The sequence below is a fragment of the Frieseomelitta varia genome, unplaced genomic scaffold, assembly GCF_011392965.1.
Source record: "Frieseomelitta varia isolate USP_RPSP 00005682 unplaced genomic scaffold, Fvar_1.2 scaffold_751, whole genome shotgun sequence".
In the NCBI taxonomy this organism is placed as follows: domain Eukaryota; kingdom Metazoa; phylum Arthropoda; class Insecta; order Hymenoptera; family Apidae; genus Frieseomelitta; species Frieseomelitta varia.
The window spans coordinates 322,782-339,198 of record NW_025110536.1 but is presented as its reverse complement, the minus strand read 5'-3'; the positions used below and the strand labels follow the sequence as shown (position 1 = coordinate 339,198).

The following is a 16,417-nucleotide window of genomic DNA, read 5'->3' as shown; positions in this document are numbered from 1 at the left end:
AAAGACAGAGAATCAGGTATTTTTAATATTTATAATTAAACACTGGGTTATTTGCAGGAAATTGAACACAATGTTCATAATAAACTAACGTAATTCTTGCAACGCTTGATATTTGAAATAATTCATTCTGTTCTCTTTTTTTTTAATTATATTCTAAAAGAGATGAATTCTCACAAAAATCCATAGTCTAATTATAATATTTAAAATTACTACTCTCCCTTAATGGATACACGTGGATATATGTACCTGCACAAAAGTTTCGCTTAATTCCGATAATTGCTACCAGTCACTGTTCACTCACACATCGCCAAACTCAAGAAGTCCTTTTCAAAGTTAAAACCGTGTTGCATCGCCGGTTTAATATGCCTATATACATATATCTGCCTAACGATCGAACGTTTCACTGAGTTTGTTCCGCTTATACGCGCAGAAATCGATAACAGATATTTTATCGTGTAACGTGTTTGATGCAATTTGAAGTAACGCGTGAGTATATAATAAACGAGCCGGTCGCGGTGGTGCTCCAGTTGATCTTGCCACAGCTGCTGCCGACGAAGGTCGTATCGATTCTAAAATCCACGGATGGCCGACCCACGCGAACGAGTTGGTGGGCCGCGTGAATAGTTACCAGCTGCTTATTATCCACCAAGTCGTTTCCAGTGTCGTACATCTTCCGCGCGCAATTAATACGCTATTAGCTGCCTGACTTCAGAACATCGAGTATCTCGATATTTCGGAATTCCCCGTCTTGTAATTTTCATCGAATTTCGTCGATTGCGTCTGGCGTTCAATTGCGCGTTTTGTCGAGCTCAACGACTCACATTAAATTGATAAATTTTAGCGACGCGAGTTACGAAATTCCATTTCCATTATACTTTTCAACTCGAATCAACTTGAACAACGTCGTTCACGTTCTCACATTTTCCACTTTTTTATTTATTTATGTGATGCTTTCTTCTTCATTTCTCTCAAGACCGAATGTTTGTACTGAGAGATTGCAAAATATATGAAAGATATAGAGGAAAATGAATATTCTGTAATTCCTATACACATTCTCAGATTCATTCCAAATTATAGCAAAATAATCATAATGATTCTTATTGCAGTGTTAACGAAGTTTCAAAATGTTTTATGTGAATATATATGATATATGAAAGTTCTTTCTATAACAAGTGTTCAAATATTTTTGTGATTCGCTTTATATAATACTTATACTTTACATATAATATATTATATATATTATTATAATATTATATAATTTATATTATTATAATATTATATACTTTATATAATACTCATTTATATTATTATTTTATAATATTTTATATTATTATAATATTATATATTTATATAATACTCATCGATAGGATAAGCTCTGATAAAAGAATTTTTATACAAGAAAATTTAGAAAATTAAAAGATATCCTGCATATTTTTCAAATTTCTTAACTAGCCGAGTGTTACAAGGTAGCTGAGATTTTTCGACGATGCACGATTGATCCTTGTATATTGGCTATTCGCACTCGCTATCAGAACGGGGCGATACGTATTGAACCGAATACCTTTTGATTTCACTGTGACACCATTTTGACCCTTCGTGTTGCGTTACAACTGCTGTTGCAGTGTATCGTTCTCTTGCTTTCGGATCCGATTTTTCTCGTTCCTTTGTCACGACAACAATGTAATACCGGCGGTAACACGACGTTTCATTTGTTACCGGAACGAACGTGAAGAATTCGTGCTTTTAAACTATTCGAAACGCTACTAGAGATTTCAATTGTCGCGAGCTAGGTGACAGGTATGCGGAGAATGATAACGGTGGAACAAACCAGGAAAAAGATCAAAAAGAAAGAGGTGGAATTTAGTGCAGTAGAACGAAAGAAAAATTGATAGAAGGAAAGATAAAACTTTCCTGTGAAACTACGACGAGTCGTTGTCTAGATGATTAGAAGATTATATAGTGAACAAGAGTGAAATGTAAAAAATGTTCTAGCGCTTTTAAGTTAATCGTTGAGTGAAGTATTGTGAAGTATTTTGAAGTATTTGACAAATTAAATAAAGGTTCGTGTCCTTTATTGTATTATAAACTCCTTCCCATTCGTTGTACTTTAATCTCTTCGATACAATTTTTATGCGTTAGTTTTAACGTTAATTGTATTCGTAAACATATGAATTTGCATAAAAATCCGCGGTCTACTTATAATATAGGTGTATTCTGTAAAAATTCGTTTGTTAAATACGGAAGCATTATTTTCTAGCCTCAGTTCCACATGTTCCGCCCACACCAAAGGCTTAATTCTAAATTGGTAAAATCAATCCCGTAAATACACCCGAAAACCCAACAGTGAATTCTTCTCGACTTCTATGTATGTACTTTGCAAGGTGGAGGAACTCGCGCAGAAACGTAAAACTCCCGCGAACGGCGGATTTCTTTTCGAAGAATCTTCGAAACTTCGCCGACGGATCTTTGTTTTCCTCAAAGCAAACTTCTCAAACAGCGTGGAGACGCGTGGCGGATCCGCCATGCGAGAAATCCGCTGTAATAGATGCGATATTTCAGAAGCAAGGATCGAACGCGCAAACGTCAGATTGCCAAGAAGAATTTTCATAGATTACACGGTTGTACACGATAATTCGCAAAAAGGAAGTTTGGTTGGAATTTGGTATTTAGGTCAACTTCAACCAGAACATGTGGTACATCAATGAAAACATTATCGATAGTATCAGAGGATGTGATGGAAAAAAACAATATAATTATGTATATATAATACGTATAATTATCTATATTCACGCTAAAATTTCAAACTTGTATTTATGTAGAGTACAGATTGTGTGACGATCACATCTGTGGCAATAAGAATTTGTATTATATTAGAAAAATTTATTTTGCATTCTACAGTTTTAAATTTATTTTGTATTCAAGTTTTTCTATATTATCTGTGACAGATATTAACAATAACATTAAACCGAATCAAAAGTTGCAAAATTAACTATTCCCATTCTGTATTTATATAGAAAACTCACTGAGAGCACTGACGATTACAAATGTATTTGTAAATTACATATAAAAACATTCGAGTAAAATTGATCTACAAGCAGAAAGGCCAGTAATTATATTATTTTCTTCATGAAAGTTACGAAAATGGCTACAACTCTTAAATTGGAGAATTTTGACACCTTGATGAGTTTCTCTCATCATAAACTTTCCATTGATGTACCACCCACTCCTGCTGTCCTAAATACTAAACTTCTGCCATAAGTTTTCTTCTCGCGAACGGGCGTTTATTGCGAGACGATGTTTATTCTAAAACGCGCCGCGATTAATTCTGCCGCAATCACGTACTTTTCTGGCGTCTCTAAGAAAATTACCCCGTGTAATCTCCGCCGTTTTCATTCAGTCGCAGCCTTCTTTGCAATCGTATTCAGTCGGCACAAGATTTCTGAAATGCGCAATTATCGTATCGAATAGAGGGGAGAGTGGAACGCGGCACGTACCAGCGAAAGCGAGTGCGACCACGCGCTTGAAATTTGTTTGAACGTGACAGGCAACCGAAATGTTTCCCACCACGTATTAGAATATCAGAAGGTTGTAGTCTCTGTTACCTATTCTGAACAATACTGCACTGAAGATTTAATTTATTTAATAGGCTTCTTTTTATTTCTTTCACTTTAGTTACAGGTACAACGACTCGTTTATGGATCAAACAAGTTGGCGTATCTTCTCAAATGTAAGTCTATAATATAATATCTTTTGACATACATACGTGGCGTATTCAGTTATAATACAGTGAAAGAAACACGGAAACTTTACAGTTACAAGAAAGTGTTGGCAAGCTTGTAATTTAATTAAAAAATACATCATTATAATTACGAATTCTAGTAGTAGAGTTAATGGGTCAGTTTTACCAAACTTGAAAGAGCAAGGTGACAAATATGGTAAGATAATAATTATTTTTGACTAAAAATGAGTATAAATACGTACAAATTTATAAGATTTAATAGGTGTGAATTGTCAATTGTGCCATTTGTAATTTGATTTGAGGAAGAAGTTCACTTATATTGTAATCCTTCACACTTTCAATGGTTATACTAACCCATTATTGCCGCATAGTAATGATCATTATGTCACTGACACTCCATTCGTATGTGAAAAAAATCTTTTGAATTAAAATTTTAGTAAAAAACTGAAAAATGTTTATAAATTTAAAACGTTTTAGAGCAATAAAATAAAATATAAGTATAAGCTTCTAAAATTCATTATTTCTTTTCCGTGCATTTTATTTTTCTGATATATATATTTTAATAAAAACAATAGTGTCAATATTTGAACAGTTGTTTATTTAAAAAAAACAACTGATGTTCATTTAAAAAAAATTTACACACAGTGAATTGCTAACAGTACGTAAAATTGTAATTTCTCGAAATCTGTATTGAAACAGAATATTTATTTAGTTGTTCAGTAACTGCGTAACAATTCAGCAATATTTTCTCTTGTTAAAATAGAAACAAAAACAGATTAAATTTCTAATTTGTCATTTTTGTCCATGTGCTTGACTTCCGCGAATTTGTGCAATAAAATGCTTGATTTTTTTTCAAAAAAAAAAAAAAAAACCAACTACGATCGTTGCAATTTAATTTAATTCTGCAACAGGTGCATTTACTCTACACTCGTCGTCTCTTAATTTTATCTACACAATTAACAGCTCAACGAAACATTTTGGGTAAAGAGAAATTTAAGAATAAAGAGACGTTGTTTGTTTCAAATGGTACAATACAAAATAGAAAGCAAATAGAAAGCAGAAAAATGGATAGATAAAATGTTTAACTATCCAAGTACTACTCGTTTAAACATGGATACAGAAGATTATCCGGATGTAATACGAAAACAGCGCGCTTGATTTATACCTAATTTATGATAATTTACGAAATAAAGAATTCTAGGAGTTCGTCGTAACAGAGTAACAATGCCATAATGATATTCAGACGGAGTTGGCTTGTCTTGGTCGTGGAAGGTAGCGGCAAATCGCGGATGAAGGCAGAGACGTCGTCGCGGCAAATTTATGCTGATTCGCAAAATAACGTGGTGACAGAGAAACAATCGATCGTTCCCCTCGATATTTATGAACTCGTCGCAAGAACGAAACGGCCGATTTGCAAGCAGGCGAGAGAATATTTATCGTCTATCCCGCTGTACAGTGAAAGCCGCGTGAAACGAAGCAATGCGACGCGACGGTTCGAAATAGAGATCGTGATTTTGAATATGTATTGAAATACATCAATGACGGAATACAATAAAATCAATGACGGTGAAAAACTGTCTATATTTCAAACTATTATAATTTCGTAGCAAAACTCAGAACAATCCATTTGATAGGTCTCTATTTCGATGTTTATTCGCGCGTTGCAGATCAAGTGTATATGCGCGCTCGCGTTCACCAACGGGCTGAAATAAAGACGACCGCTGGAAAAAGAGAGGAAATTCGCGACACGCCGCGTCGGGAGATTTATGCGCACGCGGCGAGCGCACGCAACGGCTAACGAGCAGTACGAATCACGAGTAAAACAAACGGGAACTAAATTCGAAGGAGAAAACGCTCGAATGGAGAACGGTCCGGAGGTGGAGCAGTTAAAAAGAAAAGAGTTGGAAGAGAGAGAAAGAGAGAAAGGCTGACAAGGTACACGCTTGCAACATGAGACACGAATAAAAGCGGTGAGTACCGAACAAATAAAGCGCGGATAAAACAGGAAGAGAGAGAAAGAGAGTTGAGTAAAGAGTTGAGAGATCGGGAGAAAAAAAAAGAAATTTCGCAATAGGTCGCGCTGCTACAAATATAAATTGGGAGAACACGCCGCGTTGCAAAAGGACGGATGGCAAGAACAGGATGGTGGATCGGCGTAGCGTGGCGCCGAAGGGAATGAGTAAAAGCTTGGAAAGAAGCGAAGGTCCGGAGTAGATAAAGTCACGTCGAAGGAGCGGCGAGTTAAAGTAAAGGGAGACAGATTCCTCCGGCGCAAGGAGATCGAGGAGGCACAAGACGAGAGACGAAATACAGGAAAGAAGGAGTGGAGTCAAAGTCACGGGAGAGGGTAGAAGGTAGAGGCAAGGAGACGAAGACGAAGAAAGAAACGAACAAGAGAGACGGAGTCTCGATAAAAAGAGCAACTGGTAGGAAGAGAAGGCGAGGGAGATGGGGAAACGGAGGGAATGGGCAAGAGTGCGAATGAGAGACAGAGGAAAAGAAAGAGAGAGAGAGAGAGAGAGAGAGAGAGAGAGAGAAAGAGCAAAAGGAAGGGAAAGAGTGGTCGACGGAAAACGGGTCCACGACTGGGTGGAGGAACTAGTCTTACCTAGTAGATTGCCCTGTCTCGGTTCTCGGTTCGTGCTTTTGCGGCCGTCCAAGGTAGGAGGGAACCTCCGAGTTCTCTCTGTTAAACGTAACCGAGCCGTGGAGGAGGCGGAAAAGAGAGGCGAGATCGAGCCGCGTAGTAGTCAGACGTAATCCGTGTATCGCGTACTTACGTATATACGTAGATAGGAGTCGAGCCGAGAGAGTCCGCTATATTGGTGGCCAGAGGGGGCAGAAGGAGGAGGAAGGGGAGCGCGCACAGGGCCAGCCGATCGAGAAGAGAGACCAAGACAGAGAAACAGCGAACAGGGATACGGAGCGGAGAGGACCGTGTATACGTAGCATCGGAAGAGTGTACCACCAGACCGCTAGTGTTGTGACGGCGATCGTGCCCACGACTTCTCTGCCGGACCTGGTATCCGTGTTCCGTCATTTCTGTTTCCCTCTCTTTCTCTCTCTTCTTCTCTTTCTCTTTTCTGTTTCCCTCTCTTTCTCTCTCCCTGTCAGCCTGTCTATCCTTCTTTCTCGTTCGCTCCGTTTCCATCTCCGTACCTGTTTCTATCTCCCTCTGTCACTTCCACCCATCTGTCACCGGTAATATTACTTTCCTCCGCGACTATTATCCACCTTCTTCACTCCTCCCTTCGACCTTCTTCGCCCTTTTTCACCTTCGTGCTCACCGCCACATCGTTTCCCCGTCTTTTTTTTTTCTCCCTTTCCCTTGCATCGTGTCGGTTTCTCTCGTCGGTGATTCTTTTCCTTCGCTTCTCTGTCGATTTCTTCCCCCACGCCCTGCCACGGCCGTCTAGCTGGCGGTGGTCCCTCGTACTGCCCCTACTCGCGCGTATCGGGCCCTCCCCCACGAGCACCTTTTCAAGGCGCGCGTTTTCGTGATCCACATAGCCACTTCCGGCGAAAAGTGAACTGCTAGGTGATGAACCGGCGGAGCTGGTGAACCGCCACCACCGCCACCGCCGCACGCGAATCATCGAAAGGAAGTGGCTGCGGGGGAGGCATAGGCTGCTCCCAGTGTCGAGAGATAGCCAGTGTGTCGCATCCTCGTCGCGATCGTTTGTGCGAAGAACGTGTGCGCGCAGGTGTTTCGGAATAGTGTCGCGCACCACTGTTACCACGTGTCCATCGGGACGACACGATTCACCACCACGGGTACGTACCGTAGCCACGCAAACTTTCTGATAGTTTTCCAATTTCTCAATTGGATAGCAACGTTCCGAAAGCGCTTCAAGCACTGGCAATATCTGTTTTCTTTAGAAGCGATCGTTTATCGATTTATCTTTCGTATTGTAACGGGAAACTTTTTAGATAGGAATAGTTTATTTCCTCAATAACACGTTACATTTGTTCGAGGAAAATTCGAATAAAGAGGACATATTTGTTAATTCTTAACTTTAACTGTGTGATTATCAGCTACAGTTTATGTTTGTATTTTCTTTCTTTTCATTACGTCTATTACGAATAAAAAATGATAACGTAAAAGAAACGCGAAATTTGAATAATTCTCATTTTAATCCGTGTATTTTTTAGTAAACGTTACAAAAATACAATGTCACGTATGTAAAAATGATGAAAAGTAAGTCCTTCTGTTTGTGATTTATTATTTTTAATTTATATGGTCGTTTGAATAATGTCATTTGAGTAGTTTGTTTGTATGAAAAATTATTCTAACATAGAACTTTATTAAAACCGTCAAACATGAAATAATTGCGAATCAAGTGTACCTAAATTTGCCAATATAACATTCGTCATTCGGTAATGACAATTTAAACATATTCGACGTAGCATCAAATTTCTCTTGGAAAGATTAATTTCATTGGCATGGCTTATTTTTTGATTATGCTCGAAAAAGATACACTCGACAATCGAATTTATCGAAATCCGGCATCGAGGTGTTCATTAAGCGGCTTTACGGAAAATACACCGGAATTAAAATCTCTTAACATGGATCGGACGATGGTGCGTGTTTAAATAAATCATATCTATAGACAAGTTTCCGCGAAATTACACGATAATAAATTGAATAAAACAACATGGGGGTGAAATCTGTTATCATGCTGTATTGAACGGTGCGTACAATGAAGTTGAAATTACAATAGAAAGGGGTAACATTGAATTATTACATACAAATGAATTGTCTGCACGTTTAACCAAGTTCTGACTATGATGTTATAAATTCCATTAACACGTTTCTTAACACGCACATTTCGACCAAGTGTTCGATGTACAAATTTGCTTGAATTTTAACCTAACCTCAACATCTTTCAAAGGAATTAATTAATTTTGCGACTTTGATTTCAATTTTTGAAAGATTTCGCAGAGTTATTGTAGAAATATCTTGAATAATGCAAATAGTAGAATATAAAAGTTATAAAACTTTTTTGTTCGATTTTAGTTAAAAATTTCTAATCAAAATTCGTATTTTATGCATGCGAAAATCGACAACAAAATGTTTGACAAATAAATTTTCTTTCTTAATTATTTTTCTAATCTTACCTTAATTTCTTTCCAAAGGCGTGATTAATTTCATATTTATTGTTAGGCACTGATTTTTGAACATTTCACTGAATTATTGTGGAAGTTTCTTGCACAACACAGATGCATAAAACGCAACACGTTAGAACTGTGAAGTTTCATTCGACATTTGTACTTCGCGCATGCGCATTACCGACGGCAAGATGTCCGAAGAGTGACTTCCGTTTTTTAATTACTTTTTTACTTTAACCTTCGAATAAACTCATTTAAAAGGAGTTATTGATCAATTTTATATTTTAAATTTAATAATTTTTGATAAATATTATTATTAATTTTTGAAAAGTGAAAATTTATTGTTTAATATAAGGATATGAAAAGTGCAGGGATGAAGTTTTTTCAAGATTTACATTCTGCGCATGCGCGACGTCATAAGTGTATGACGCGACGCGACGGATAAACCGCGTTTTTATATAACCTCCAAACAAATTTCTTTCAAAAGAAGTGATTAATTTTGTGCATTGGCTTCGATTTCCGAAAAATTTCGCCGACTTACCATGGAAATTTCGCGGATAACGCAAACGATAGTATGTGAAAGGTGGAAAATTGTAGTGTTTTTTTTTTTTTTTTTTCAAAGAGATTGGAGCAATGGGGATCGGTAGCAACTGGTTCCGTAGCAACTCCTCGTGACTCGCGTGATTTATCGAGTGCAAAAGTGTCAACAGAGTAAACCATGTCGTCGATTCGATGTCGTTGCACCGTGGGGGCACGCAATTAATCAGGAATCCGAAAATTATCGACAGAGTTATGGATATCCTTTGTACACGGTTGGCCACTTGCCGCGCGCACAACATTAATTTCAAGCTGAAAAGCAGCTGCCGTTGGCTGCCACCCTGTTTGTTGTTTGCTTATTTAGTAATCGCTCGCTGGGATTGCCTCGTTATACAAGAATAACGGAAAGGAAAGAGAGCTTGGTTAAATAACGCGTTAACGAGCATGCCATTCAAAAGTATGACCAATTAATTTTATGAGTGAACATTGCAATTACTACCTATATTTCATTTTACTTTGATGATCCACCAACGATCTTTTAATTTCATTATTAGAGGGCCGCGTCGCGATAATGTAAAGACGTTAACATTGATGATGTATCCGCGAGTTAGTATACATGATTATATAATTGCACGTATGGTTCTTTTTCATTTTTTTGCTCGATTGACACAAGCGTTAATGAAGAATTTTCACATTCCGACAATTTACACGAATATTCGTAGCATTAGGCTATATATTCGTAATCTTGGATGATAGAATGATAATAGTTGTCAACGATGTTTTTAATAATGTGATTTGCTTTGTTACCAATGTTCTTTATTTGCTTTATTTATTTACTAATATAATATTAAGAATCAAACAATAATAATAGTATTATAAATGTGATACCATTTCCTTTTCTATCTACCATATTAAAAAATATAATAAAATAATAAAATTCAATAATATAAATTAATCGAGCAAGTGAAATATTGGTTTAATGCAAGGCTGACCTTTAATAGGATTTTAATAAGATAGTACTTTATTCACAGAGTACATAAAATATTCAAAAATTAGTACACAATTATACTAAAATTGAATATTTAACAATTACTAAAATAAATTTTAATAATATCTATTGAGGTATAACATCCATTTAGGATCATATAAACAAGAGTAGGGTTAAATACAAGATCTATAAAAAAATCGTAATCGAACAAGGGGAATGAAAACATTCAAACGATTTCTTGAAATCTTTTTCTGCAAGTCTCGGGAAAACAATAAAAAGATTCGTTCAATGATCAGCTTGTCGATGTAATAACCATTATCTATGAATGCCTCGTAAATATATCGAGTGCAAATTAATTCTCGACATAAAACATCTTAAGAACGGTGCTTTAAACAAATCTAAGCGCTTATGTGATACGTGCTAGTATGTCGAACGTGAAACACTCGTAGAAGACACTAGATCTTTGTCTGTAAATGATATGTTGATTCCAACTCATAAACTTATTCGACAATGTTATTTTGCATCGTGTCGCCTCGCGTCGCAATTACCGCGTCGAAATTTATCGACGGACACTTATATGACTCATGTCAGGGATTGATAATCAAATCGCGAGATATTTAGGAATGGCTAATTAAAATTCCTTCAGAAACGATTCTTCATTGCTTCTACTTTTTTAACGAATTTAATATCATAGTCAGAGTGAATAAAAAGACTAATTCATAATTTTTTATAAAATTTTTCAAGATTTATAATACTTTTAGAGATTTCAACAATTTTTTTATAAAGAAACTACGAAATTAAGAAACTACTGTAAATTGCTATTACTGCAGTGTATATATATATAAAACTATTCTTAGAAATTTATTCTGAAATGAAATATTTAGATTATCTACCTGGTTTTCTAGTAATTGCATAATAGTTAATAATTAACATTTCTTTAGTAATTTTTTTCTTGATAGAATAAAACAGGAATTAATTTGATATCATTATTAATTAAAAATTATAACAATTTAAAGTAGATTATATAATTTTAAAATTTTCTATTATTTAATTGAATTTTATTAACCTCGATCGTGGAGGATGTATTATATTCAATACTCTAAATTTTATTATTTAAAAAATAACCACCCAATAACATTATTTAAGAGCCAAATTTCTAATTTATCATTTTCTCGTATCTATTTAATTTTCCTTCCCGATTTTTTAGTAAGCAAACTGTAGATGTTTGCTATTAACATCAATTATTTTTTAACATCCAATACAATATTGATTGTTTAAAGAACCTAATGCCACGCTGCTCGTTATAATTCGATTAATTTTCAAGCGAGTATATTATTAATTTTAACAACCCAATTAACTGGTTGAAGCGTTCGTACATTAGATATTTTTCTTTCTCCCTTTCGAACGTTTATTACGACTCAAAGTGGACAACGTGACAAAAAACAGTTTACCAATGATCGCGATAAAATTTATAAACTTCCAGGCCTCACACGTGCGAGCGTGTGACCACTCGGTTTACGGGTTAGATACATTTATAAACACGTTCGTACTTGAAACTAGTTCGTACCTGATAATATCGTTAACAAGTGAACCGCGATGATGCGCAATTTTTCACAGAAGGACAGCGAACAACGAACAGGATCAGACCTGTTTTCGCTCGGAACAGAAAGCGTAGTTGGATCACCTATGGCACTGAAAACGTTTTTCGCTTACTTGCTTCGTTTAACGAGCGATATAAACCGGGTTCGAAACGTGAGATAACGATCGTTAGAAAATTAGCGACGACAGACTGTTTTGTTCATTTGGTGACGCAATTTCAGCAATTTAGAGAGACAAAAATCAAAATTAACATCTAAATCACATCAATGTTCGAGCGTGTGTGTGTGTGTGTGTTTCATTTATTTGAGAAATATTAGTGATATGATGAAATCCAAGCAGTGAAATAGTCGTAAAACTTTCATTCTTTAGTTTTAGTTAATAATTTGGCAAATAAGTGGTTCATTTTTGACTAAATACCTCTATAAGAAAAATTCGTTCATTTTGTGTGGATCATGATTTTAGACCTTTATCGCGCTATAGACAGTGCAATGTGTTAACTCAATGTGTTTCTCTCTCGGAACGAGTCGCGACGCGCCGCCGCCTCTTTAATGCGAATCTTCGTCGTTAATTGAAGCACGGAAGCTTCCGCGGAAAGTTTCTTATGGCATTTAGCGTTCCAAAGACACCGCTAGCGAGGCGCCTTAAAGTTTTCTTCGTGGCGTTTCCGCAACTTTGCCGACAATTAACGACGCGACGTGACAGAATGGCACGTGGAGAATTTTTTCGCGGAAATTTCGCCAGGGAGACATAGCAGCCATCCTGCGAAATAGGTTAGTATCTTCCTTTGAGTAAAAACCCGTGATTATCGCATACCTGCCGGACTAATTGTCACACACAGTATGTAGACACTCTTTTTGCGTCACGAGGTCCGACACAAGAAAACGAGATTCAGTTATTTCAGATATTTTTACATATATAATATTACATATATTCTTATTACAAACTGAGTACTAATCTGAGAGTAAATCCAGTATTTTTAGCTTTGATGGAAGAAACCTAAAATTGAATTTAAATTCTGAATTTTAATCTTTGGCTAACAATTGGCTTACAAAGAATTGATAATTTCGTCGAGAGAATTTGAATAGTATTTTAATATACTAATATTTCAATACTCGAAAATGGCCTGAGTGTCTTGAAACCTATCTTACATTCAGTGGTATAATTTAGGAATATTTCTAGGAAAATTACGAAAACTACTCGTGTATTTAAATGCAGCAAGTAAGCTACATTATCTACACGTTATTCGTGAGAGTTATTTAATAACCGTATTATCCAAATACATATATCGTAGCTTGAACTGAATAAAATTAAAATGTTATTTTAAAACTTTGTTTGAGATATGCACGATCCACTGGAATTAAGAGGGCAGAATTGTAATATACCAAATTATATAGTTCATATTCTTTTCGAGGAAACCTTTCTTTCTGATGGGTATGTTAATCAAGGTAGCAAGCATGTTATTGGAACTTCGGTTGAGCAGAATTTAATATTTATTTCCTCTTGAGATGCTTTACACTTTCTTTGAGACTGAAAGGATTAATAAAAGATGTCTCGTCTTTTTCGTGTCGGACCTCGCATGTTGTTACGCCGTAATAATAATGTAAAAGCAAACGGCGGAGGTCCTCGTCAAGCTGGTTGCATATCGAATCCGTGGGTAACGAATTACATCGCAGTTAATGATCGTGTTTGTTTTGGAGAACGAAAGGAGCCGCGCAATTATTAAATCGTTAAGAGGCGAACCGTACACGAACGGGCCACGGACATCCTGTAATAGCACGCTGTTTCCACTTGTTGTTAAATTATCGTTAACGTGTAATCGTAATTCCTACCCTGCCGTGGCCGATCGTACCGACAATTTTCCACTCTGCTCGACAAATAAAACGTTGCCTCGGTTCGTGTACGTACGTGTGGCCACGATGCGCAATGAGAAACTGCCGGCTGAAATAATTAGTTTCTTTCGCGTGTACGAACACGCGGCCAGGGATGAAAGCGTTTTTACTTGAGAACTAACCTACTCGTTTGACGTAATCTATAAATCTGGTAACAAGGTGATTTGCTGGAACAAACAAACCGGACTCTAATCTACGAAGTTTTGTAACAAAGTGCAAACCACCTTCGTACAGTATTTTTTATCGATCGCGCTCTTAAATTAAAACTCTCTTCCAGCCAGGAAAATCGAAACAACTTAATCTTCGACTTATTTTCTTCTATGAACCTGCGGAGTTTATATCCTTTAAAGTGGATAATTTCCCTTATATCCGTTTATACCACTTCTTCAAAGTGGTTGAGGCGATCTCTCCGTAAAATTGCGTGATTAACGTTCATTACAGACACTTCTGTTTTCTGCGGGATTCTTAGTTTTCTTCGGTTAAACAGGTAAAGCGAAGGACAAGTGCTTTTCGGATTACATGAGAGTATTTGAATAATTGTAGGAATTTTCTTGTGAATTTGTACGTTACGTTAAACATTTTCACATTGCATTGATATTGCAACGAAATCCGACTATCGTGATTATATTGATCAAATATGAAACAAATCTAAAAATCGTTACCAAATTTGAAAATTTCACTGAATATTTAACACGATTCATCAATCATATCATCAAAATATAAAAACAGTTAGAATCCGTTATATCAATAAGCTTCGGTATTCGATGAAAACATATTTAATGTCTAATGATTGCAATTTTTACACAGATTTTCAGATTATTTTTAAATTTTGCCAATATAATGGCAAGTAATGGTAATACTTTTTATCTGACATGCAATAAATAAAAGTTCTTCTATAGTAAGTATACGAATACTTTCACAAGCCACAGTGTATTCTCAAACTTGCGTGTTGAATTTGAAATTTGTTTCGTTGTAACAGATACTCTATGCAAAGAGCGTAAAGAACAAACGACATGCAGATTCATTTGATTTATGTTAACGCGTTTACAGGTTGTAATAATTGTTTACGTACGCACGATGAACATCGCATAAATTACACACGCGAAATTCGCTTATTAGTTATATCTTAATAGGTGATCAACCGAGCTACGCGTATAAATAAATTCACCGAAATAAAATTCCATATGGAACGCTTCTGTGCTAAAGTAGGTACTTGTTCTGAGTTTTCGATTTTGAAATAACCGCGTTAATTGTCACCGGATTATTCATCGTGAATCACGAATGTTTACGTACACGGTGCAAAGTTGTTGAAGCGTTTTGTTTTTAACAACATTCTACAAAAATTCGTTAATTTTCTATTACTAGAATTTCGTTTTTCCGAGTGGAAAAGACTATTAGTTAATTGTGACTATTTACTCAAATTTAAAATCTGAGAGCTAATGATTGTTACAAATAAATCATTTAATATTTTTTGCAATAGTGCATTGATAAAATGTAATAATGAAAGCATTAAATATTTTTAAAAATATAGAGTCGCGAAAATCTATATGCACGTACATCTGCAAATATCAAATATTTAAATACTTGCCTTATATGTACATATGTAACATTGTAAAATTTGATCGGTTTTCGATTTCAATTTTCTCGTGAACTGAGCCTCGTAAAAAAAATTTTGCTCCAATATTTCTCCCTTATCTGTTTACGAAAAATCCTTTCACTCGCACCTCGCGTACATTCATGAAGAAGTGTTCGAATACTTTCGTACATCCTGTAAGTGTTCGAATACTTTCGTACATCCTGTAAGTGTTCGAATACTTTCGTAAACAACTGTATGTAAATTTCTACGATTGACTGTATAAATGCATGAATATGTAACTTTCACGTTACACGATGTTACAGAGGATTGAGTTCGTGTTAGACTTTGCGGAAGCTGTTAGAAGGGCGCGTCCCTGAAGGAAAGGGGCGTTGCGGCAGTCCATCGAACGAGCGTGATTAATTTGAAAACGTAAATAACCTTTCTGTTCCACTTCGATCCATCACTCGGAAAACAATGAATCGTGGCGTGGTAGCGGCGCCTCGACCGATGCATGCGCTTTGTACCCGCGTACCTCCTATAAATCACACATGAATATATTTATCCGACAACATGGTCGCCTCCGATCCTCTCGCGATAGAGAGATGCACACTTAAAGCCGACTCACATTTCGTCTATCTATCCTTTCTTCGATGTTTACGAAACACAAGCTTCATTCATATAACTGTATTCATTTATTAAAAACATAAATGTATTAGAAATGTATGCAATATAATATTCTTAAAAGTATTGTAGGGAATAAGTGAGACAGTGAAAATAATTTGAATATATTTGCACAAGTATAGCTTTTATTGCGACAAATTTATTACTTTTTAATTGCACTGTTATTAAAAGATTTAAATTAACTTATGTGAATTGTTTAATTTCAAAAGAGTAATTTAAATCAAACTTCCCTTGATGTTCCCTTGAATTTTTAATAAAAACTTCCAGTGCCCGACGTATCGTATCGAAAATAATTTTTC

General features: G+C 35.9%; 2 protein-coding genes across 4 annotated transcripts in view; one reads left to right on the top strand and one right to left on the bottom strand.

Moving 5' to 3' along the window:
- Positions 1 to 16,417, bottom strand: part of LOC122535675 (A disintegrin and metalloproteinase with thrombospondin motifs 7-like) — a 44,689-nt gene that overhangs the window by 24,711 nt on the left and 3,561 nt on the right. The window contains exon 3 of the mRNA XM_043667410.1: positions 8,858 to 8,906. Coding sequence (XP_043523345.1) covers positions 8,858 to 8,906 — 49 coding nt within the window. The remainder of the gene's footprint in view (positions 1 to 8,857; positions 8,907 to 16,417) is intronic.
- Positions 6,412 to 16,417, top strand: part of LOC122535638 (A disintegrin and metalloproteinase with thrombospondin motifs 7-like) — a 99,218-nt gene continuing 89,212 nt past the window's right edge. For 2 of the 3 annotated variants that reach the window (XM_043667336.1, XM_043667334.1), the window contains exon 1: positions 6,419 to 7,513. The gene's annotated coding sequence lies outside the window, so the exon portion shown is untranslated. Of the gene's footprint in view, positions 7,514 to 16,417 lie in introns of all 3 variants that reach the window. The other variant, XM_043667335.1, reaches the window with a different exon arrangement.